This window comes from Micromesistius poutassou (genome assembly GCF_964030765.1).
Source record: "Micromesistius poutassou genome assembly, chromosome: 12".
Taxonomy (NCBI): Eukaryota; Metazoa; Chordata; class Actinopteri; order Gadiformes; family Gadidae; genus Micromesistius; species Micromesistius poutassou.
In genome coordinates, this window is record NC_140282.1 from 11,184,985 (window position 1) to 11,211,080 (window position 26,096).

General features: G+C 45.5%; 1 protein-coding gene across 1 annotated transcript; it reads left to right on the forward strand.

Moving 5' to 3' along the window:
• The first annotated feature begins 682 nt into the window (after positions 1-682).
• Positions 683-26,060, forward strand: il16 (interleukin 16). Its single transcript, XM_084476003.1, has 26 exons — positions 683-1,043; positions 4,832-5,091; positions 5,401-5,686; positions 8,578-8,717; positions 9,234-9,366; positions 10,955-11,101; positions 11,492-11,600; positions 12,230-12,378; positions 12,692-12,805; positions 13,561-13,675; positions 13,977-14,050; positions 14,681-14,957; positions 15,452-15,569; positions 15,769-15,901; positions 17,129-17,216; positions 17,552-17,772; positions 18,091-18,249; positions 18,758-18,910; positions 20,106-20,226; positions 20,538-21,733; positions 22,366-22,538; positions 23,117-23,282; positions 24,030-24,131; positions 24,225-24,477; positions 24,682-24,801; positions 25,085-26,060. The coding sequence occupies exons 2-26, from the start codon at positions 4,835-4,837 to the stop codon at positions 25,246-25,248; spliced, it is 4,968 nt and encodes a 1,655-aa protein (XP_084332129.1). The 5' UTR covers positions 683-1,043; positions 4,832-4,834; the 3' UTR covers positions 25,249-26,060.
• Positions 26,061-26,096: the final 36 nt, after the last annotated feature.

Consider the following 26,096-nt stretch of genomic DNA (forward strand, 5'->3'; position numbering starts at 1 on the left):
GTATAGTGTTTTCCAGTCTACGAGTAGGCCTAGACACTGAGCCATCTTGTTCTCCATTACTTTTGTCAATTGTTTTATGTTATGATACATTTTTACACAACACATCTTAGCCACTAGAGGTTAACGTAACATAGCATAACCATATTGAGGAGAAAGCAACAAACAATTTGATTGGCAGTTTGACCCGAGTCCATTAGAGTTAGAATGTGTGTTAATGATAAAAAATATATATATAGGCGTTATATTGTTTTACATTATACTAAGTATTGGTAGTAATAGTAATGGTAGTATTAGTAGGCTTAGTAGTAGTAGTAAGCAACATAGCTCAGTTCAAGACCAGTGCAATTTGTTTTCACTTTTGAGTCTCCATTACTTTATTTTCCCTTCATTTATCCAGGAAAATCATTAAGAATAAATTCTTACCTACAAAGATCGCATGGAAGAAGTGGCAAAAGCCGCTTCAGAGAAAATGAGCAACACTTGACATACACACACACAAACAGACACACACACACACACACACGCACTAGCACATACACACAGAACTGAACTACAACATTGTGCAGGCCAGAGTTAGGTGTGGGGTCAAGCCAAGCCAAATGCCATGATTTCCTGCATGGATTCGCCTCACAGGAAAGCCAAGGGGGAGGTGGGACGGGAGGAGGTAAGGGAGGAGTGTCTGACAACACAACTCCTGTGTGCTGTAAGCAGTGGGAAAAGGAGGGATGGGCAGAGAGAGAAAGAGAGAGAGAGAGAGAGAGAGGAGAGAGGGAGAGAGAGAGAGAGAGGAGGCAGGGAGAAGGAGAAGGGGCAGCCTGTACTCCTAACCAGCCAGGGGGCTTGCCTGGTCTCCACACTGTTAGCAGGTCTGACCCCAGCATGTGGTGGAGGTGTTCTGACCCACGGACGCTTGACTCTACTCCCCGGCACGGTGAACTTAGCACCAGGAGTGCATCTCCATATCTGGATAGTCCACACCTGGCCTGGATGCATGCCGATTTAAAGATGCAAGCTTAAAGACGAGGACTACCCGATCAACTACGGTGAGTAGGACCCCCATCACCGTCTCCTCTTCTTGGCACTGTGAGCAGGGACAGAGAGCCCTCATGTTTGGCTTGCCTGACCTGATTGGTGCAACAATAACTATTCTACCATATACTGGTACCTTGTCCTGAATGCTTGCTTTTTCAAGACAATGGAAACATGGTTGCATTCACAGTTCTGTAAGTTGTAGAGGCAGAGATTGTGGTTAATAGTTGCATAAAAGGGAGTTCCTGTGTTAAAAGTGTGCATGGCTTGATGTCTACTTTCGCTCTGACTCTTAGACTCACTCTCACAGGCACACCCACACACCTATGAACACACACACACACACACACACACACACACACACACACACACACACACACACACACACACACACACATCCTTGTACACACCGTCCTAGTCAACAGATGGGGACTCACAGGATTTCTTGTATGAAACCACAGAGTTGCACAACCTGGTGTGTGTGTCCAGTCCAAGACCCAACCTTAAAATCACAAATAGCTCCGGGCCAGGCTTCCTCTCCCTCGGCCACGGGCTCACAGGCGGACCGTCCCATCCCAGAATACTCTGCACCACGCGCCACCGCAGATAGCCATCGTGCATGCAGAGCCCTCGTTCCACACAGTGCGCGGAATATCTCATGCATCGACGACAACATTGACGTAAACATTTTCATAGCAACGAGTAATCATTGTCAATCACATTGACTTCATAATGCCACAAGGGGCACCAATCTATATATATATATATATATATATATATATATATATATATATATGTATATGTATGTATGTGTATATATATATGTATATGTGTATATGTCTATACGTACTACTGTAAGTCTACATGTAACAAGTCTTAACTGTACCCTGACTGTGTCACACTGTAAATGGGAGAGACTGTGTGTGTCTGTGTCAACAACGCAACCGGTCGAACAGCGCAAGCGTTGTTGCCTCACACACTCGCTGAGGAGCACTGACCATGAACACACACACATGCACACACACACACACACACACACACACACACACACACGTACACACGCACGCATGTACACACTCACTCACTCACTCACTCAGAGACTCACTCTCACTCTCACACACACACACACACACACACACACACACACACACACACACACAGACCCCCGCCCCCATCCTTCCCTTCATCTGAACGGGACTTCCCAGGGTGTCAGTCCTGTGACTGGCAGGACCCCACCCCCCCACCCCGAGGTAGCCTCTTTCAGGAGGAAAACATAAACAACAACAAACAACAACAACAACAGTGGGGAGGCACATGCATACACACACATGTGAGAGCAGCCACTGTGCATTTAGACGCACACAGGCACATAACACAAAACAGACACACAAACGGAAAAATGCATGAGGATTGCAGCACAGATACACACAAATACTTCAATCCCATACACACACACACACACACACACACACACACACACACACACACACACACAGACTACTCCGCCTCCACTTTCCTCTCTCGCCATTCATCCAACGTTTTCATACAAAACAGAGTTACCACTGTGTGCCATGACATCAACAGGAGCGAGTACATTTGGGGGGAAAATCCCCGTCACTCTATATTGTCATGCACTCGACGGTGTCAATGAGTACTTTTCTCCCTGAAAAGTAGAACTTTTAAGACCCTCAAAGACCAGAGGCTTTCGTGAAGCGCAGCTATGGACACACACTTCAGGGAGACACTGAGGCTCAGAAAGGCAACGGGGCCAATGGGGCCTGCACAGCAAAGGCTTGTGTTTCTGTTGTTTGTTTTCTACTCGCTGGCCAACACAACAAACAAGCTAACTAGGCATAATTGCTAACACACGTGCAGGTTCCTTTAGAGCTACTGATTCACAGTGGAGGACAGCCAGCCATTGTTCCCTTCAGCTGGAAACTTGGAAGTTCCTCCTTCAAACCTCCAAATGGGAGGATTTTGGGAAAGGAGGGAATGGGCAATTATTTCAGTTTTTAATTATGCATGTGTGTATTTATTTAATGAATGTGTAAATGTCTTGTAGTAATGAGAAAACGATCATGTTAATACATGATACTAACCTCATCTCGTAATAACAAGGAAAGTCATTGGGCGTTTTTGCATGGACATGGGAAAGTTGCGTGGTTATGTGGTTATTAATAGAAGGAGAATTAATTAAAGTTTTACTTTATTCTTACCATAGCACAATTGTACAGCCCCTGAGCAATTAATTATCTATTAACTGACACTAGCTGCTCCTTGTCAGTTTTAGAGACAGGCAGTGACATTAGGGGATATTACCTGATAATTTTCCTGTTATTATTACCATTTATATTCTTACTTAAAGTAAAGCTTTTATTAGCACTTCAAACAAATCATCATTTTATGAGCAAAACAGGGTCAGCATATTTATATATATATTTTCAGTCCATTACAATGTTTTTATTGTTGCAGAGAGCACTCTATAGTAGGGCTGCACCAATGGAATTATCTTCTCGAATAAGCTATCTATTTTTCTTAATTGATGAAATGTGTAGCTTAAAGAGATGTTATACATTTGCGCGCTTTGTCTGAGGGCCAGCAGAGAAAAACAAAATTATTAATTTAGTTTTAGTGAACCAAAACTAAAATAGATCAACCAAATATTTGAATCTCAGATGTTATAAGCTACACAAGTATGGTATTTTTAGTATCTTCACATCAGGTAAGAGAGAGAGAGAGAGAGAGAGAGAGAGAGAGAGAGAGAGAGAGAGAGAGAGAGAGATCAGAAACAGTTGACAAGAGCCAGTAGGTAGAAAAACAATGAGGATTTGAGGATGGTGGTCACTCCCACATGGTATGAGGTACTTAGTGTACAGCTGCTGTGCCATATATAATGCATTGGGCGGGCCAGCCCTATAGTGCTCTCTGTGGGTGTGTAAATGAGAGGCTGTGTGAAACAAAGACTCATCAATCACCATTAATGGGAGTCAAAGGCAACGGCTATCACCACAACATTTACCCTGCGCTTCAAACCATCCGATAGGTCCGATATAGAGGACCACTGCCTTGAGAAGAACGGTGTAAACACCAGTGTGTAGTGTGCCCGTGTAATGTGTTTGTGTGTTTGCGTGTGTGTGTGTGTGTGAGTTAAGTGTGTCTGGTATTATGTGTGTGTGAGTGTGTATTGAGCGCTTCTGGTATTTGTGTGTGTGTGTGGGTGAGTGTGTATGGTATTGCCTGTGTGTGTGTGTGTGTGTGTGTGTGTGTGTGTGTGTGAGACGTTGAGGGCTTGCGTGCAACAACAGTCTGCTTATGTTCTGGTCAGGAGGAGAACAGAGAAAACATTACTTTTTTTTCGCCGAATCCCGGAAAGAAAAGCACTCTTATCGCATCGAGTCACTTATCGCACGCACACACACACACACACACACACAAATACATGCACACATGCACACAGACCCACACACACGCTCACAAACATTCACAGACACACACACACACACGCACACACACTCACATGCACACGCACACACACACACACACACACACACACACACACACACACACACACACACACACACACACACACAAGCATCACAGACGCTCAGATGCTCAGATGCTTTCTCCTCTAACTGAATTTTCTAATTGGCTTTCAGAGTGTCCCTCCTCTCCATTTCACTTCTTCCAGCCGGGCTCAGATAGGAGGAGGAGGAAGAGGAGGAGGAGGAGGAAGAAGAGCATCAGAAGGAGGAGGAGGAGGAGGAGAAGCAGGGTGTGTTTCATTTTTTTTTCTTCCCTAAAGCACATGGGACACACGCACGGTCAGCAGCTCGCGCCCACAGCGATGCCCCAGACGCACTCCCAGCAGCAGAGGCAGCGGCAGCAGCAGCAGCAGCGGCGGCAGCAGAGGCAGACGCAGCAGAGCGGGGCGGCCGGGGCGGCGGAGCTCACGGCGGCTCGCAGGATGGAGCGACGGGGCAGGGAGCCGGGCATGCTGGAAAACGGCTGCAGCAGCCCCGGCGGCCACAACCACAGGTCCAACCGACTGGCCATGCTCTCCAGGTGGGTCACGGTGGTGGTGTCAAGCGGTACCGACCTGGGAAAGCAAGTTGCCCGCTCGCTCTTGTTGTTGTGGTCGTTTTGGTGGTTGTTGGGACACTGCCAGCAAGCTTCATGGAATCCTCTCGCAGGAATGTCTGGAGGAGGATGAACCGTGGCTTTTGTTTGTTTCTTCCTCTTCTTATCGTTCTTTTTTTCTGCTTCTCATCGTTTTTTTCTGCCACTTCTTCCTTTCTGTAGGAATGGTGTTTGTTGCAGTGCTTTTAACATTGGTTTCCTCTTCTCTGTGGTGATGGCGTTGCTGCTGGGCAGGTCTTTGATCCTCTGCCACTCCAAGACCAGCGACGACTTCCCCGAGCCTGAGGAACGTACCTGGGCCCGAGACGGCGTCCCGGGCCCGGCGGGACCGTGGGGTCCCGGGGGGGATCCCGTCCCGGGGCAGATGGGCGGGCCGAGCTGGGCGATGGACCCAGCTAGCAAGAGCCAGCAGTCCTCACCGGGGACGCAGCGAGGCACGGAGAACCCGAAACATCTGTACCCCCACTCTGAGGACCTCAGGGAGCACAAGCGGAGCCTCCGGAGGACGTTCAGCATCAAAGTAAGAAGATATTATTTCTCCATCTGCCAACGCTATCAGATATTCACCGCCTCCACTTAGTTCATTTGCTGCTCCTGTGAACGTCCGTTGTGTTCGTCTATTGATAGCAACGGGCTGTGTGTGATCGGACTCTTCTAAGAACACATAACAAAGAATTTCACAGTCATGTTGCATTTCCAGTATTGACACTTCGGGGCCTTGGTTATGATGCCTGGGGCCCCGGAAAAGCATCTGATTCATCCGATTAAAATGAGGAAGGAATTGCTGTATACAGTTCACTGACGGTGACCCCAGACATAAATCACTGCAGATGAGCCAGCCGCAGGCCAGTTGGCATGTTTAGGACTACTGACAGTGCTGAACAGGCCCTGAGGGTTTGCAGGAGGTAACTAACTCACTAACTAGAGATATCGGTTTGTGTTCTAAAGCGTTTTATATCAACACCCTACTATACTAAAACATGCTTTTGTTTGCTGTCAAATGAAAGCAGTACGCATATTCACTGTGTGAATGCAATAGAGGTACTTTGTATAGCACCATTTATCATTACTTAGCATCATAACTGAGGACCAACTAGAGATATCGGTTTGTGTGTTAAAGTGTTTTATATCAACACCCCACTGCACTCAAACATGTATTTGTTTACTGTTTCAAATGAGTGAGTGTGCTTGTGTTCAACAGTGCATCCAATAGAATTACAAAGAGAAATGGTTGCATGGCACCATTTATCACTAATTAGCATCCTACAGTGACTTCTTACAGAGTTACTTAGCACATCATTCACAGCCATCCGGGTATTATGGTGTGGCAGAACGTAACGGTGCACATGACCCTGTGTGTTGGAAGAGGCAGAGCTGCAGCTGGCTGCACTGTCTGGTTTGCCTTTAGGAACAAAGGCCTCTCTTGTTGTACGCCTGTGTTACCACATCACAACTCACACGGCACACACACACACACACAGAACATTCCACTGATGGCTAATAAAACCTCTAACCTATTAAACCGCCCGGTTTAAAAATAACCCCTTGTCTAGCAACTTCTGGATAGATATCATTGATGTATTCATTAAACTACCTCGACAAAAGATAACATTAGGTAAGCGTTAAGTTCAGATAAGGAATTGTTCCTGTTTAACTGATTAGGTTTGCTATAGCTCCCACTGTAATAGCTACAATTCACCATTGAATTGACCTCAAACTCTGTCCATTACGTTATTCTTCATTTACGAGACAATTTAAGCCAAAGCAGCTGAGAGCAACCTTTTTACTAGATAAGTGTCCTTAATGAGCAGGTATAGGATTGGAACCTTGCTCAAAGACTGTGGAAATTGGGGTTCGAACCCAGAACCTTTCGGCTAGGAGTCAAACACCCAAACCACCAAACCACTACTCTGTACTCTGTCATCTTAGCACTGTGATGCCAGGGATTTACGTCACAGGGTGAGTGAATTACACACTAAGTGAGTCTGCCTCAATGTACAATCTGTCCTCTATGATCATGCGAAAACATCTCAGAATTCAATCCTGTCAACGCTTTTCCATCTGGGCCTTTTCATGTCCGATGACCAATCATTTAATTCAGCTCAGACAAAGCGATCAACCAGCGTGTTTTTATAAAAGCAAAGGAAATTAATGATGTTCGCTTTTGAAGTACTGAGGCATTTCTAGATAAACAAAAAAATTATAAAATTATAAAAAAAGCACGATTGCATAACAATTCCATATAATTATGTGTGATTATGTATACGCACAATGTATGCATCAGTTAATTGGTTACACTTAACAGTAAAGGTACAGTAAGGGTACATGGACATTAGTTAATGCAGAAATAAGCATGAACTAACTCATTTACAGTTAACTGGTCTAATGGTCTAATTATATGATAGGGTTAGGATAAGGGTTAATCCTGACCCCTTAACCCTGAAACCAACTCCAACCCAGTAGCCCTCACCTCTAAACTAATGGCATACAATAATGCTTATTACTGCATTAGCTAATATGAATTAATGGTTAATTAATAAACCCTGATTGCAGAGAGTAACCAGTTCATCACTCCTACTATTTTTCAATATCAGATTGAAAAAAAATCGACTTTCTATTTCTACAAAATACTAAAGCAACACCCCAGCCCCCATGTGTTCCAGTCCAGACGCGCACAACGGTGTAACTACCCCAGTGTTTTCTGTAGCCTCATTACCCAGGAGGACGTATATCTCCGTGCGCCCTCTAAAGAACATACACAGCCCATTATGGAGCTCATCGTTCAGGGGAGAGTGTGCTGAACCCCCCCAGGGCCGGTCTAAGTGTGTGCACGTGGCGGGCCCATAAAGACGGCCTCCATGCGATGCGGGGCTGGATGGGTCAGGCCTATAAAAGGTTGCTGCTTCATTTTCCCTCTTTCCCCAGCTGTCAACCTGCGCACCCCAGAGGTTGATTTGGTCATAAAGCCGACTGGTTGGCGGGCATAGAGGTCCCTTTATGCGCCCCGTGCGTGTGGGAGCTGAACGTGTGCTGCCATATCAGTCTTTTGTGGGATTTCTTGGGGGGGTTTATGTGCCTCAGTGTGGACTTTTGGTGTGTGGATGCCTGTGATTTTGTTTGTGCGTTGTATGTGTCTACAATGCGTTAATTAAGAATTATACTAAAAGAGTTATACTACCAATGTGTGTGGAAGTTTTGGTTTAATTCTTTGTTGTGTGTCTGAGTGTGTCTTTGTGTGTTTGTGTGTAATTATTTTTCTATGTGCATCTGTATTTGTTTGTGTGTGTGTATTTCTTTGTCTATGTGCATTAATGTGTATGCGTGTGTGTGTGTGTGTGTGTGTGTGTGTGTGTCTGTGTGCGTGCGCGTGCGTGCGCATGTGTGTGTGTGTGTGTTACCCCTGTGCTCCAGGAGAGCAGTATATGGAGGATGTGTGTGGCCACGGGGCCCACAGACGAGGGCCGGGGCCCCCATATGTCTGATAGCAGCGGCCTGGCGCAGGACAAAGAGGCCTGTGTGGAGCGGGGCGACACCACAGTGGAGTTATACAGGTACTAAAACACACCTACACCCCTGACCCAGTGCTCACCGCTACAGGAAGTGCAGCATTATATCCAACACGGGGAACTGCACTAATGAACTATTGCCTACTATTTTATTCATTTCCCTTTACATCGTTTTTTATGGCACTATGCATTTCTAACTTTGAATGTTTATTAAGTGTGTTCTGCTGCTGCTGCTTATTTTCCATTAATTGTATACGACTGGTCTGTTTTCAATTTCTATTATCTTACTGCTCAGTCCACACAGAGGCCCTTTCATAAATCTGTGATGCATTAAGTGTAGAAACAAACAATCAAACAGACAAACCAAGGCCTCCCTCACCTCTCTCCCTTCAGTTGTCTGCTAAGGTAGCAGTCGACTGAAGGTAACACCCAAAGGTAGCGTCACTCTCCATCTCAGGGCTCGGTGCTGGTGGTTGGTGGAGTTGGAGTTCTAGTGCTACCAAGCTGATCCTTCATAATATAACGGAGTGGTTCTGCTGGGTGTGTTCTCCTCCCCTACAGAGGCTGCTACACCCAGAGGCCAGACAAGCTGGCACCTTTTAACGGACAGTGTCTAAACGGCCACGCAAGGCCGGGGGGGGAAGGACGCGGCCTGCCCGCCGCCGTCAACCTCAGTGGTCAAACCCAAACAGAGGTACCAATAATACTGTGGTTTTGCGTTTCAACATTGCTCATGGTGTTGCTTGTTCGGTAATGGATGACACTACTTTTTTCTTTAGCATATAGGACTGGAATATATTGTCAAAATCTATTTTTAAGTCTGCCTTTCGATCCTGAATTGTCATGAGACACCGATGACGTCATACTCAGCCACCAAAAACATTGCTAAGCCAACACTGGCACAAAGAAGCATTTATCTAACAAGGCCAACTATCTAACAAGGCCAACTATGCTAACTAACTCATAATATTAATGCACAAGCTGAGTTATCAATAACAAATCTCAAACCCTCTCGGCAGTAGGGTTATGCCTGGTGGGCATTCAGGAATTTTTCACATGCTGTCACCAAATTCTGAGCCATCCCACTGCTACCACACGCTATAACCATGCAGAATGGACCAAAGGCAATGGGCTTGTTGGTGTATACATGTGATGTTGGCTGCCTGGGCTGGAACTCGTGCAAAACGACATACACTAAGCAATTAAGTCCTACATTTTGTGGCATCACAGTACATTTGTGTGAACAATTGCTACTTTTACTCTATTTTCATAATGACATATTGTTATAATGTCACTTTTCTCTTTGGGCTTTAATGCGTTGTGATACAACATTTCATAACATATGGAGTAAGTAAGCACGATATGCAAACCTGGCTGGTAGAGAAGTGAAGAGAGAGACAATGAAACGTGAGAAACAGAAGTGAAAAAAGTAGAGAGACAGAGGGAGAAACAGAGTGGTAGAGAAACAGACAGAGAGAAACAGAGAAGTGAAGAGAGACAAAAGGAAACAGAGAGAGAAACAGAGTGGTAGAGAAACAGACGGAGAGAAACAGAGAAGTGAAGAGAGATACAGAGACAAAAGGAAATGGAGAGACAAACAGAAACTGAGAGAGGAAGAGACAAACTGAAACAGAGATGAAGAGAGATAGAGAGAGGAAAAGAGTCACACCCAGATTTAAACAGGATCAGGTGATGTCTGAATTCACTAATTTATTCTGAGTGTGAATATCTATGGCACAAACAAACCATTTCAAACGTATTCCTGAAATAATAGAAATGTGTTAAATTAGGCCTCATCAAACCACTCTAAAACATCTAGTTTCCTTTAATGCCTAACTGGATAAGAAGTATGACTCTGAAGCATCACTTCACAAGTAGAGAGTAAAGCTTTGTGACCGTGAAATAGTCTCCATGAGATGCAGCTTTGGAGGTTCCAACAGGATGACAGAGGAGGTTGGGGGTCATTAGCTTACATTAATATTAAGAGTTAAGGCCCAAATATACTTCTGCAGTAGATAGATGTACGACACTATACACTGTGGCTCTCTACACCAGTGTTTGCAGTTATGTTTCTGCATCTGTGATTGAATTGGTTTAATTGGCCAAAAATGAACACATACGCAAACCTCCTCAACCAGCCCACCAATGATTATCCATGATGCACACTTTGTCTCAATCACAGCGAAGATGGACGCCCAAGTCTCTTTAGGAGATTATCAGAACAGGAGTTCAAAGCTTAATCCTCCAACCCACTAACGTCTCATTGCATGTGCTGCACACAGGAAGCTCTGGCCGCGCCAGAGTCTCTCCGCGTCTCCTGTCTGACCAACGGACCTCCGTACCCGGCATCTGTCTCCCCGTCCGACTCCTCTGCCGAGCCTAGCTACACAGACAGCGACTTTGTTCCGTCCAGCAGCTACCACCTGAAGGTAGTGTTTCCATCTCTGCTACCACCTCCCCACCGCCTCTCATATCCTCTGCTCAGCCGTTGTTTTTCCCTTGGTCTTTGTGACCCATACTGTCTTCCGGTATATGCAGGAAGATGGTATTTAATATCGAGTCACAGCCTGAAGATCTAGCTCTGATACAGCTCAAGGGTCAGCTGTAGGTGAATATGTATTGTACGTTGAAGAGACACAGAGATGTGCCTGTACTGAATTACTGGAATAAACCAGCTTCTGCCTTCAAACCAAAATGAATTTGGGCAGCAGATGAGACGATTCTGGCCGTGTGCACATGCAGTGTGCGTGTCTGCATGTATGTAATTGAAAATGTGTGTGTGTGTGTGTGTGTGTGTGTGTGTGTGTGTGTGTGTGCAGTTGGCCATCCCAGAGGTGAACGAGGAGAGAGTATGGGAGACGGAGGAGACAGAGGAGCCGAGGGCTGTGGATGCGACTGACTGCAACCGGACACGTGCCAGCTCTACAAGTGTGTATCAAGCAGACAGCAGTCTGCACACATACATTAACACATGCATCAACATACACACACAGACAGGCGCGTGGGCATAACACACACACGCACTCTCACACACAGACTAATAGACAAGGTTTTTTTGTTATTGAATTTCCTCCTGGTTCTCGGAAGCAGCAGGGCATTTATGAATGTGAACCCTGGACTGTTCTGTTTCTGTCTTCCTATCCTGTCTGTTACTCTCTTTATGGAGGGGTATGACCTTGTTATAATGTAGGAGCCAACGGTGTATTGCACCTATATCACATTACCAGTAAGTACAACCCCAATATCTATAACGCAGCACTCTATGTGTGTCTGTATGTATACATTGTCATTGTTATCGTTGTTTTTAATGCATACAACTTTAGTGATGCATATTAGAATACACCTTAAAGATACACTTAAAAGTAGAACCTACATTTAATGGCCCTACCACCACAACCACTGTAAACTGGTGAGGTCATCGCCGTTCATAAGACCACAGCTGTTTCTTTAAACATTATAGCCCATCCATAATGTGCTCCATGACACTGAAGCTGCTACATAATAAGGAGTAACTGAGTTGGTGTATGATACTTAACGGTACTGCGGCTCACATCCAGGCGTTCATCCTTACTGGATCGGGGACCTGGACGCCATCATCATGAGAGCGCCGGATCTCTACGGCGACCACCCGAACCGAAACAGCGGTTTCTATGGCAACAGGAAGTCTTTGTCTCAGCAGCTGGACGTCCCCCATGCCAACATGCAGGTACCCTAAACACCGTGAGGAATCAGAGAATCAGACGCTGATCCATGACAACAACAACTTATTTTACCAAGTCAATGCTCTTTACTTTGCAAAGTAAAGAAGATTCATGAAAATGAATGACGAAAAATTCTAGATAAGAAAGTAGAAAATACATGAGGTAAAAAAAAGTAAGGTGAAAAATAAATAACACAATATTCAACATACCTATGTGTGTGTGTGTGTGTGTGTGTGTGTGTGTGTGTGCCTGGGTGCATGCGTGTGTATGTATGTGCCTGGTTGCATGTGTGCGTGTGTGTGTGTGTGTCCTCTCCAGCCCGTGCACAGGGCCACTCGGTCCCTCAGCTCAGCCCTGCTGGTGCAGCACTCCTGCAGCAACGTTCAAGCCTTCTTCATCTGCAACGTGGTTCTGATGAAGGGCCAGGGCAAGGTGAGGGGGGCGGGAGACCGCAGTGTAGGACAGTGTTGTGGTTATGCTGATATTGGGTTCCATCCATCCCCAATGTCCACATCCTAATCCATAGGCATCTTTGAGAGGAAGAAGCCTTGAAGCTGCTTTCACACCGCCGTGCGGCAACCACCCTGATGACCGCCTCGCTGCCGGAGGGTTCCGAGGGGCGGTGTGAAAGGGCCAGGCTTTTTTAAAAGCGTCTGCTACCGCTGCCCTGTGCCGCCGCGGTTGTAACTGCTTCCCCTCTGCTGCGCTTCACTCATTGAAATGAATGGAGGCGGCGAGATGCTGCGTGGCGGTTTGTAAGCAGCTTCAGCCAGGTGTGGGGTTACTAACGGGGCCAGGGGGACTCTGACCCCCTTTGTTCCGCTGTTTGTTAATAACATGTATCTGAATTCAGTTTGGAGACAAGCATCTGCTCAGTGATCTCGTCCTTAATAGTGAAAATGGGCCAAAAGAAGAAAAAAAATTTGGGCCCTAAATAATTCACTATTTTCAATATTTTAATCTCATTGATACGGACCTCTGTGTAAACAACACATGTTTGCTGATCCGATTGGCTCAAATTGGTTCCAGTGACATCATCTGGTACCAATTTGACCAATCGGATATTGCTATTGCAATTCTTGTGGTGGGTGCTTTCCCTCTGGCTTCACTTTGGTGCTTTGTTACCCATTATGAAGTGTACATCCTGTCCCACTGATTGTTCCCGTGTTGCTGTTGTCGTCGTCCAGGGCCTGGGCTTCAGCATCGTGGGAGGACAGGACAGCATGTATGGGCCGATGGGGATCTACGTGAAGACCATCTTCCCTGGAGGAGCCGCAGCAGCTGATGGAAGACTGCAGGAAGGTGAGGGAATGAAACCCTAACCTTTATACCCTCTCTTGTAACACTTTGGAGTCAATAGATAATGTTAGTGCTATCATTGCCTGGTTCCTCGGAAGGGATGGATAATGATAAAAAGTCAAACCTTTGCAAACCCATTAACACCTCCTCTGAACATTAAGTGATCAGATTTGGTAATGATTATAATTGTGCTTTATCAACGTAGTATTTAACTGTACTAATGTTTGTGTGTGTGTGTGTGTGTGTGTGTGTGTGTGTGTGTGTGTGTGTGTGTGTGTGTGTGTGTGTGTGTGTGTGTGTGCAGGTGATGAGATCCTGGAGCTGAACGGGGAGCCACTGCAGGGTCTGACTCACGATGAGGCGCTACAGAGGTTCAAAGTAAAGTCTTTGCTCACAAACCAATCAGTTTACATGTCAAACTATTAGTGTTTATTATGATGGTGTGATTGTGGTTGTGGAATTTTTGGTTTACCAAAAGCCACAAGGGAGACTTCTCACCCTTTGGACAAGCAAGGCCAGGGATTGTTGTGAAAATATGCACAGGAAAACTGTTTGCCCTGCAAAAATTATCTGAAGAACAACATTTACGTTTCAGCTTGTCATGACTTGTTTCAAGCCAATTTCATGTAAAATTACAAGAAAATGAAAAACTATTTATACCTCCCGAGAGATTAAAGGGGCCGGGTTTACGATTTAGTGCCATCTAGCGGTGAGGTGGCAGCTTGCAACCGGATGTTATTCATCTCTCGCCCCAGGTGGCACAGTCACACATCTACAATCTGTGCTTTCACATCCTGTTTATACTCACTCGCACTGGTGTGTGTACTCACTCTGATTGTGTGTGTACTCACTCTGATTGTGTGTGTGTGTGTATTTATATGTCTCTGTATATAACTCCTGTACTACCGCTACAGCAGCACTACCTCCAGGATTAATATAGAACACCTTATATTAATGAATGAATATTAATATTATGAACTCTCTCTCTCTCTCTCTCTCTCTCCTCAGCAAATCAAGAAGGGTCTGTTAACGCTGGCGGTCCGCACCAGCCTGCGCGTGGGGGCTCTGTGCGGCGGCGGGGGCGTCGGCGCCGGCCAGGCGGCCCAGCTGTGCCGCTCCCGCTCCCTCAGCAGCTCCACCACGGGGATGACCCGCGTCAGTGCTGACCTGGGCCACAGCTACAGCTACCTGATGGGCGCCGCGGTGCCGGCGACGGTGGCGGCGGCGGCGGGCCCGCAGGCCAAACCCCGGGACCGCGTGGTGATGGAGATGGTCCTGCAGAAAGGTCAGCGGAGGTCAAAGGGGCGACCTTTATGAGGTGCTGGGCAGACGGGCCGGTGTGTGTGGTCAAGCAGTAGCCCGGAGGGATCTGTTAGTTATGGTATGAATATTTGAAGAAGAGCTGTTTACAGGTGGCAGACAGGCAGGCAGGATAACACAGCGGGTGATCAGTCAGCGCTTTCACTCTCTGCTTCACAAACCTCGGCTCGGATGCCCGCTCGGGCCCTATGTGTGTACCGTGGGAATTTTCTCTCAGTACTGCAATGTCCCTGCGTGTGTGTGTGTATGTGTGTGTGTGTGTGTGTGTGTGTGTGTGTGTGTGTGTGTGTGTGTGTGTGTGTGTGTGTGTGTGTGTGTGTGTGTGTGTGTGTGTGTGTGTGTGTGTGTCTGATAGCAAGAGAGACCTTGTGATGGACTAGAAACTTGGATGACTGTTTTACGACCTTAATCAACCTGTGTGTGTGTGTGTGTGTGTGTGTGTGTTTGTTACTTACCCAGAGGCCGGTGTGGGCCTGGGCATCGGGCTGTGTTGTGTCCCCTCTGGAGAAGGCTGTTCTGGGATCTACATTCACACCCTCTCCCCTGGCTCCGTGGCACACATGGACGGCAGGCTCAGGTGATGAACTGATGAGTCACTATACATTCATGATGCAACATATATATTTACATATTTATACATCAATGTACATAACCAAGCTAAACTTTTGCTCCTATCTGCCCGCCATTACCACCATCACCATCATCACTCTCCCCTCCAACAACCCCACCACCATCCACCCCACTGCATCCCATCCAACCCTCGCTCCACCCCCCAGGTGTGGGGATGAGATCATGGAGATCAATGACACGGTGGTGTACAGCATGGCCCTGAACGATGTGTATTCGGTCCTGAGCCAGTGTCCCCCCGGCCCGGTCCAGATCATCATCAGCAGGCACCCTGACCCCAAGGTATAGTGTGTAGATTTGTAGGAGGATGTTGTTCACGTGCTTGTCTGGATGATGAGGAGAAGGAAGTAAAACCATTGGTTTTAGGTTCAGGGATGTCCTGGCTCAGCCACTATGGACCAGTTTTAAAACCCTTAGTGTAAAATACATTGATGAGTGGCCAAAACTTAAAAAAACATGTATATATTTAAGCAATAGATCACGACAGGCCGTGGTATACGCTCATTATACCACAGTTAAGGGGCGTTGTCCGTCCCGACGCGCAGCGGAGGGGCGGCGACCCCCTTCACTGTGGTATAATGACCGTATATCACTGACTGACGGTTACGTTTTATAAATGTATTTATAAAACGTATTATAAATGTATAAATTTATAAATAATAATAAATGTATTATAAATGTATTTATAAAACGGGGCCCCCCGTTTTATAAATGTATTTATAAAACGGGGGGCCTAAATCAAGCGATCTGATTGGTTCCCAACCGTTGTATATTGAGCGTATACACACAGCTATGACGCCCGTTCAGTTTACAGAGTCCAGTATCACTCCGCGCCTAACTTGAACTGTTGTTTATTTATATATAAAAGCGATAGCATAGTTCACTGAAGCCTAAAAAAAGCCTGTAAAGCAACAGGCACACGGTCGCCGGCAATTTAGCCTTCTAAATTGCTAAATTGCCGGCGAACCAAGCTACCGTCTCTAGCCTTCTCTCTGAAGGACGCTAGTGTGTTGCATAGCAACCGCCGTACACTTTGCCGGCAGCCGGGAGGGACTACTTTTCTGTATTCGTTAAAAAAAATGCTTTTCCGACTTTCTCGCTTTTTCAAAATTGATGGTGTCTATGACTTTAATTTCGCCATATTTACGTAACCGTTTTATAAAAGCAATAGATCACTTCAGTCAGTGATATACGGTAATTATACCACAGTGAAGGGGGTCGCCGCCCCTCCGCTGCGCGTCGGGACGGACAACGCCCCTTAACTGTGGTATAATGAGCGTATACCACGGCCTGTCGTGATCTATTGCTTAAATATATATTCCAAAAGAAAAAAAAAAAAAAATAGATATAAAAAAATCGAAATAAAATTCTGTGTCTATTTAGGAAGACAGAACAGCAATGAATAGCCCAAACCGTTAACTAACTCAGAATATACAGAAAGTTGATATATTACGTTCTTTGTGGCCATGATGTGCTCTCATGCCTCTTTGTTTGCCTTGTGTCCCTCAGGTGTCGGAGTTGCAGCTGAACAACGCCATCGCCCAAGCAGTGGTGAACACCAGGCTGAGGAGGGACAAGAGCCAGTGGAGTGTTGATGGTACAAAACAAGGTTTCAGCTATTCTGCCATAGCAGAACGATAATCAATCACCACTGATTCCCTTCTGTCCTTAAATGTTTTACCATGGATTCGACAAGATCCATACAATAGCACATAGCACTAGATAATTGGTTCTCAATTGATTTAGATAGTTTGAAGATTAAAATGACAAGTTTGGCTAAAACATCAACAAATGTCAGTGTTTCCGAGTATCTTCAAAAAGTTTCAAGATAAAGAAACGCAACAGTTAAGAGAGGATGCATCTTGAATTCCAGGCTTAAATTTCAAGATGGTCCTCTGCCTCTCTTGAGTCTCCTCCCCATTCCGCCCACAGGTGTACGAAGGCTGGAGTCCTGCCCCCACATCCGCCACAAGGCACAGAAGACCATGACCCGCTCCTGCAGCGACAGCACCAACAACCACCACCACCACCTCCACCACCACCACCTCCATCATCACAACAACAACCAGCGGGGTGTTAACATCACCCTTCAGAACCTGACAAACGCCTATCACAACCCGCCCACGCGATTGCACAGCCTGGACACACCAACGGTAGATGAATACTTGAATAACATTAATAACGCACGGAGTGATTTGCAAGACACTAACCCAAGTTACACAGGTCTGTAAACACAGATCTGTAAAGTGAAGCCCAAACAAATTTAAGTCACACTGGAAATATTAAAAACAAATAATGATTATAAGTGAACTTTATAAAACTAAAACTAATAAAACATAAAAGTGTCAGAATAAGCTGAACATGAAATGAGTGTCTGTGCATGTTCATGTTTACGTGCTTGTTGAATGTATTCCCCTCATACGGCATTCCAATGTGTATCAATATACTGTATTCCCTCACCTCGTCTCCAGAAGTCTGCGTCAGAGCCCTGGGCTGAGAACAGGCTATCGGTGCCTTTGTACTGTGATGAGGACTACAACGTGCCCTACAACTCTGCCGCTGCTGCTGCTGCTGCTGCTGCCACCCACCCCGGACAGCAGGCCTTCAGTCTGTCATGCAGGGCCAGCAAGGTAACCGGACCTGACCATCTTGGCACTGGATTATAAACAGCATGCTGAGCATATCCATGCTCTAGTAAGACACCTGAGGATTTTCTTGAGGGGGGGGGGGGGGGGGGGGTACTGGATTACAACCAGCATGCTGAGCATATTGATGCACTAGCCAGACATTTGAGGACTATCTTGAGGATAGGGAGGAAGGCAGGATGGCATACTCACATGTGTATGTTGTAGCACTACCAAGGGTCTGAGTTTAACTCTCAGCAAAAAGGTACTGGGTTTGATTCCTAATGTCTTCAGCCTATTCTATGAGAATCTTTGCAAGAGATGCCATACCCCCCATACCTTCTCCTTAATGTGTGAATATATCTGGATTAAAGCATCTGCTAAAGAATGACTTCATAGTTATGGTATTTATGAAATTTGGCTTTGATGATTTCAGAAAACAGTCTCATGTTTAGCAATAGGAAGACCAGTATGTTAACACCGCGGGAGGCTTGGGCTGTCCATGTGTGTTCAGTCCAAGAGCAGGCAGCACCCTCTCCCAAGGCGGTACTGCCGGGCCCCAGACGTGACTAGTGAGGAGGGCTACGCCGGGGACTCCAGCGGCTCCAGCAGGGGCTCCCTGGTCAAAGAGAAGGTGCCGGCTCTCTCCCCGGCCAACAGATGCCAGGTGCACAATTAAATACACTCCCTGCACAAACCCTTAATATCTTAGAACATACATGTTGTGTTTTTGAACTTGGTTAGAAAAAAATATATTTTCACAGTGATATTTTGTATGAATTCTTAAAAGTTGTTCCAATGATGCAATTAGCTGTCTTTATTCTTTATTATTATTTTTTGGGCGGTGCTGATCACATACTGAGATCTGTGCTGGTTGTTAACCATAAAAGGTAGCTCTGAGTGTTGAGCAACACCATCAAGGATGTGGTGTTCGCCCTCAGTCTGCATGTTATTCTGTCACTATCATTCTCTCTCTTGTTCTCTCTCTCTGGAGTTCCCTTTCTGCGAACTATAACTGTCAACTGCCATGCTCGTAGACAGAACAAAGATGTGTCTGCAATGTCTTCAACTGCTCTGTGACTAATTCCTCTTTACTGCCTAACCCTCCAACACTGTCCTCAATGTCTTCAGTTCTTCAGCAGTGTATACAAGGCCTTGAGAAAGATCCTTCGCTTGATCTTTAGAAGTGTATGTAACATTCACTTTCTCTATTCTGTGAACTCTGCTTTTACACACCTGCTCAAAGCTTGATGTTGTATGTGAAGGTGGTCTTGTGAAACTTTAGTTTCACACCCCGACAGCCTTTCTTGGTAAAATTCTCACGTTTTCAATCTGACTAGTTTCAGTTCAAAATAAATTGAAATAATAAGTAACAAAAAGCTATGTAGTGCAAAGGCTGCTATATTTTCTAGAACAAGCCCTTTTGTAATCATTATTCACATTTAGTAACCAGCATGTGTGCCTTACTATGGACTCTACATTTCGGTGTAATAAGTGCATGATTAATGGCATGTCAGTCACTATTTCTTTGAATGCATTTTCCCTGCAATGTTTTCCATTTTCCATTATGGATAATTGTATCCTTGTGCATATATGAACATCCGTACATGGGCCTGCTTGTGCATTCATTGATGTGCATGTGTGTGCCTGTGCACCTCCAAAGTGCTTTCCCTGATTCCCAGTGCATCTGCCTTGTTATTCTAAGGTAATGGCCAACAGCTTTTAGTGATTGAATTACACTGACTGCATGCTACTTGTGTTGATGCATATGGATGCGAGATGCAGCGGAAGGATGTTACATTACCACAGCTCTCTGCGGCCGCTGAGACAAACGATAAACTCACTAACACTTCCTGTACCAGCACCAGGAAGGGGAACAAGAAACCGAGCTCTCAGAGGGAAGTCGAAAATCGCTCAAGCTCCCAGAATCCACAACCCTCTCACCCGACCTGCTGCAGAACTCTCCGTGCAGTCCAAACAGAGGTAAGAGTAGTATTACGGTTGGTTAAGTCGTATAATGAATTGCTTTCTAATTGATTATGGTAGCATTTTCAGGAACATCTGATTGATAATTTGTCAGGTGTATGTAACCTAAAATTAAAAGCAAATGAGAAAGAGAAGTTTAAGTTATTGCTTCATTACAGCATGAGTTGAAGCGTCAGCACACAGTAATCGCTTCCCTGTGCTATAATTGTATTGTTTAATATTGATCCAATAGTTGCACACTTCATCTAAATGACATGTGACAACTCCTCTCAACTTTCTCCTCCATTGCTGTGCTTTGGTGGTGCCAGGTTATTGCTTAGCCCAGTCCTGCTCCCACCATAAGAGAGCAGCTCTACAAAGGCAGTATCGCGTCGAGCAACACCTTCAAGACAAGCTGTCGAGCGACCCCTGGGTCCGTCTTTCTGAAAGTTCCCCTGACGACAGACCACATCTCCTCGTAGGCAGCGGAGTCGCGATGGAACCCACGACTCGCTCCGACTTGCTCCAACACGGCACAAACGGCTCGGTCACCAAGGATGAACTCAATGACTTGGCCGCCGAATCTCTGTCAGAGTCTGCTTCCAATGTGACCATGCAACCAAGACCTGAGGACCCTCTGGAGGCCAAGAAGGCCCCCCCGGTGGCCCCTAAGCCAGCGTGGATACATCACAACCTGAGGAGTATCCAGAGGAATTACCAGAGGGAGCTACCTAGATCGACGGAACAGAAGCCAGCGCTTGGACTTACCAGACCCTTTGCACAGAGTCTGAGATCCACCTCTTCCACGGCCAACCTGTCCTTCAAAGAGAAGATCAACTCATTTGAGAACTTCTCCAGTCCTGGGCCCAGAGAGAAGATGACCAACAGAAGGCTTCTGGCACCTTCAGCCTCCTTACCCCTCATGGTGAAAACTCCAAAGAATGACTGTCGTGCCAAAGAAGAACATATACGTGAGCACATTGAAATCAATAGCCCTTCTTCAGCAGGAAGACCAGATGAGCATGCGGTCATCTCTTCCCCACCCTGCAGTTCCAATTCCTCAGCCACTGCCCCCTCTCCTGTTGAGACCATTTACAAAGCTGTGGGGAATTTACCAATAGTCTCCCTTGACCCCATCAACACCTCTGCAGCACAAGTGTCCAGTGAGGAGAGTGATGCTGATCCAGATGAAGGGACAGGTGGAAATTCCACTGTTGTTCTTGGTGAAGGTGAGATGGACACAACATCACTCAGCAAGCAGCCAGAGGTCATCCTGGGAGAAGTCAAACAAAGTGGATTGATCAAGCCCATTCGAGTCTCTCGGATGGAACTGAGCCCAAGTATCTCAGAGATCCCCGAAAGGGACAGCCAGAATGGGGAAGAGAAGGGGGAACACCTCCCAACCACTGAGCCAACCTTGGAAACAGACAGCCCACCCCTGGATGCCTCGCTGACCCTGGAGAATACCTCTCTGATGGACGCTGAGACAGAAGGCATGGAGAGGATCCTGGAATTCTCTTATCAGGTATCATTGTGTCCTCGTTCGGATAATCATGAAGTTTGCCATGTTAAATTGGAACCGTCAAGCTTGGCTATTGGAATTTAAGAGAGAACTGCTTCATATGCCTGCTTTAAAAAATAAACAGAGGAGAATGGTACAACTCCATTTTTTGTGGAAACAGAGTCAATCTTGCAGACTGCGATTTTATCACAATGCACGTCTGAAACAGTATTCTCTTGTATGAGAAAATAACGGAATGGGGTGATTCCTTTTTGAGGATTATCAACACATCAGACCACATTTGTTTGCTTTCATGATTACATCAATTTATAAGACACACCAGTACCAATGATCGATTTACAGTGTACCAGTGTTAATGTGCTTAAACCTTCAGGTTGCAGCAACTCACAAATACGGTCTAGCTTGCAGTTCCCTTTAAAGCACATGCATAGTCAAATGATTCTCAGTACTGCCACGACCAATTTGCATCATAGATGTATTGATAGCAGTTTAAAAATATATATTTTTCCAGATACAAGCAGAAAAAAGTGTCACTTTTTGTACAGTCTGAGGATCAATATTGTTCAAACCTTGCAAATCCATTTGATATTCCTTTTCCATGTATCCATTCTTTCATATTCTATTCTATCCTCCAGATGTGCCAAGCGTTGATGTATTCTATGTCCACATCAGCATGCAACGCTGGCCTGAGAAACCAACAGCCGTCCTCAGGCCCGTCCGTCTCTATGGACAGTGACTCCGGAGGTCTGGAAACAGATTCACCCGAGACTGAAGTAACAGAGAGGGACGACAATGGCTTCTCAGTCAGGTAATAATACAGCTTGATCCCTCGGGGTGGAGATTAAACGAGGGAGGGACATTTTGTGTCGCCCGTTCTGTTCCGTCTGTCCTGTATCCCAAAGGACTAATGTTGACGGTTGTGATGGAAAAGGTGGAGGTGTATGTGATTTACTTTGAAAGTTACTGGTGGTGACAGGAAAGCATTCATAACTAAATTAGTTATGATTAGCACACATTAACACATGTTTTTGTGCAATATATTTTGACAATATTTGCAATAATTTATTAGAAAGCCTGTGGTCAAAACACAAATCTTTCCTACAGTAGGAAAGAAACTGAATGGGAGCTCTCAAAAAGTTGAGACTTGCATCTGTTTCAGATTTGTACGGAAGTGGCCATGTTTGCAAGTTTTTTTTTTAAAACTTCCTGTTGAGATCGGTTCTATAATTTCTCAGAGAAGGAGAAGTAGATTATACTCAATTATCTACACGAAAACACAAACACTCAAACAAACAAATACCTTCACGTGTGGGTATGATGTGCGTCGTGTCAACTTCGAATATCATCTGAACATGATGTTGTTCTGTGTTTGTTTGTTTTCCACAGCTTGGCCAAGCTGAGGGAGTGTACCATTCAGATAGGGGAGGGGGGAACGGATGAGGAGGTGTCAGATATGTCTGCTAGTGCTCGCTCAGTCATTTCAGCCATCCCCTCAGACAAGATAAACGGCATGATCCAGGATGTCAAATCTCTCAGTGGTGAGATGCTGAAGGTACGGTTGTCAAATAAAAAAAACTTTCTCTTCTCTTGAAATGTCAACCACTTTGTTTACATCTTGCATTTGCACAATTTAGGATGGTGAAGGGGAAGTTCAAAATTATAACGTATAACTTTCTTTGTTTTTCATTGCCTAATTTTGGACTTGGCCTTTCAAGTGAAGTACATTTCACTTGAAGCGAGGCAATTTACAAATTGTACATTTAAGCAGGGTTTTTAATATATTAGCCAAAAAATCTAAAACAAGAATAATACTAATATAATAAGAATAGAGTACCGTACTTTTAACTCCCCAATAGAAGTGTCGAAAGAAAAACACATATTTAAGTAATTTGTACAAGAACTGTAGTCAAACATTAGCAGTTAGATACATAGTAAAAGTTGTGCCTCTTGACCAGAAACATGCAAACTAAACTTGTGTCATTTTAAAACTGCATGCGTGTCTCAATGGCAAGTAATCCACACACATATCCAGGTCTCCAAACACAGCAGAAAGGCCAACATGTGTCTTCAGGCCAGCACACTGGGACTGCCTCAGTGAATGGAGATCATTGTAGGATAGAGTGACTCATTTAAAGAGGGCCTTGTGGATGTCCTCCAAACACCAACCTTCGCAAAACCTACGTGTCCAAAGAGACAAAAAAACACCAGATTGAACCGGAACCCCAGTCGAACACCTCCCCGAACACAAACCCTTTGAGGAGCATCAACTCTTCTACTCACCTGTACTTCCTCCACACAGACCCTGGAGGAAATCCACGTGGTGGTTCTGCACAAGGACGAAGGGGCCGGGCTGGGCTTCAGCGTGGCTGGGGGGTCCGACCTCGAGAACAAGGCTGCTACAGTGAGGGAACCCAGAACCGCCCTCCATGTTGTTGACTCAGTAGTACACACACAGTCAACCGTACTGTTTCTTAACCCTCCCCCCTCTGCCCAGGTCCACAAAGTGTTCCCCGACGGCCTGGCTGCCCAGGAGGGCACCATCCTGAAGGGGGACGAGGTGCTGTCCGTGAACGGGCAATCCCTCCACAACGCCGCCCACGCCGAGGTCACCGCTGCCGTGCGCCTCGCTCGCACCATGAGGGTGGCCGTGGTGGTGGTCCGCAGGAGGGGGAAGGCCTACGCGGTGGACAGGGGGGCTGCGGAGGCATGGCAGGGGAGCTGCAAGGGAGAGCAAGACTTTGCCTCCTGTGAGTTTTATCATAAAAAACGAAGAAAATATAAAATGCAAAAATGTGAAATTGGGTTACCACACCAATTCAGTTAAGAAAATGTTTTCTAGAAACTTTCCCATTACATGGTTAAACTTTTACATTAAAAACAGTTGCATCATTGGGGTTTGTCCAAAGAGAGAGGATGTCTAACGGGAAACATTGTGTTGTGTGTTCACACAGTAGGTCCTCCAGTGCACGTCACCATAGACAAGTCTGCCGGCGGGGTGGGCTTCACCCTGGAAGGAGGGAAAGGCTCCATCCACGGAGACAGACCGCTGCTCATTAACCGGATCTATGCAGGTAAACCTGTTAAAAACCTTAATCTGAAACTGATGCATGGGGTCCTCTGTCAGTGATGGAATCGAATCAGGTGATTAGGTGGAACAGCCGACTCACATGATTCACATGACCACCTCCTAAAAAAAAAACCTTGGGGCCAAGTGAGGCGTCCATCTTAAATAACTGATTGCAGATTTAAATCAATGCTTTGTGATATTTCATTAAGTGAAATGTATGCATGCCTTAGAATTTGAAAAGATGACCAAAGCTATGCCCTGAGCCATGTTTTAAACCCATCCCTCAGGCGGTGTAGCTGAGCACAGCGGCCTGCAGTGTGGAGACCAGCTTCTGGAGGTCCAAGGAACCAGTCTCCAGGACATGACACGCTTCGAGGCCTGGAACATCATCAAGGCCCTGCCTCAAGAACCCATCACGGCTGTGATCAGACGGAGGGCCGACGCCGAATGACCAGCGGCAAGATCTTTTTATTGTACATCCAGCGAGCTTCAAATGGAACATGGGACAGGGACAAATATTGCACTTGATTCCCCATGACTTGTGCCTCGATAACGAACCAAAGATCCATGCCATCGGGGTGACACAATACTCCAGAGGGCAGCGGAGAAAAGGGCTCTTTGATGCTGGTTGATTTAAATGATTCAGCTTTTCTTCTGCCACACCAGCGACGCTTTGGGCTACCTTGTTAGCTCTAGTTTCTATTTCAGTTGAGTTTGCAATTGCATAAAACTCAAAACATCAAGACAAAAAGATTTTCAACGAAATGTATTAATATCAGATCATGTTTAGTATAGTATGAACTAGAAGAAAGACATATCGGTACTATTTAATTTTTTTTTATCAGAGTTTAAGTTTGAAATGTCAAGATTTGGGTCAGTGTCACTGGTTGCCATCGACAAATGAGAATACTGTTACGCACTTTCCAGTTGTGGCCTCCTTGTGCGCATGCAGTACTATCAGCTACACTTAAGCCTGCACTTTTTACCTTTTTCACTGCAACCAATGCATCTGCTCAAAACAACATTTAGAGATTTCTTCAAAGGCCAAAAAATACCTTGGTCAATTCAGTCATGGGTGGATATTGTTATTGATAATATTTAATTATTATTTTTTTTTTACCAAATTAGTTTTAATAATAGTAGTGGCTGCAGGGACAAGGTTGCAAAATGTTGGTTTAAATGTCATTTTAATGTATGGATGTAAATAAGATAAAGCTTCGTTATGATCAAATACTTCTATAAAAAAAAATAAACAATCCATATTTCAAACTTCAAAGGGCAGCAGTGTTAACTCTTCAT

What these genes read in the sequence shown, in the direction of transcription:
- il16 (XM_084476003.1), top strand. Translation starts at nt 4,835, where the DNA reads ATGGGACACACGCACGGTCAGCAGCTCGCGCCCACAGCGATGCCCCAG. An exon ending in TGATGGAAGACTGCAGGAAG is followed by an intron (nt 13,676 to 13,976) that starts GTGAGGGAATGA and finishes GTGTGTGTGCAG; the next exon opens with GTGATGAGATCCTGGAGCTG. An exon ending in TCCGTGCAGTCCAAACAGAG is followed by an intron (nt 20,227 to 20,537) that starts GTAAGAGTAGTA and finishes TGGTGGTGCCAG; the next exon opens with GTTATTGCTTAGCCCAGTCC.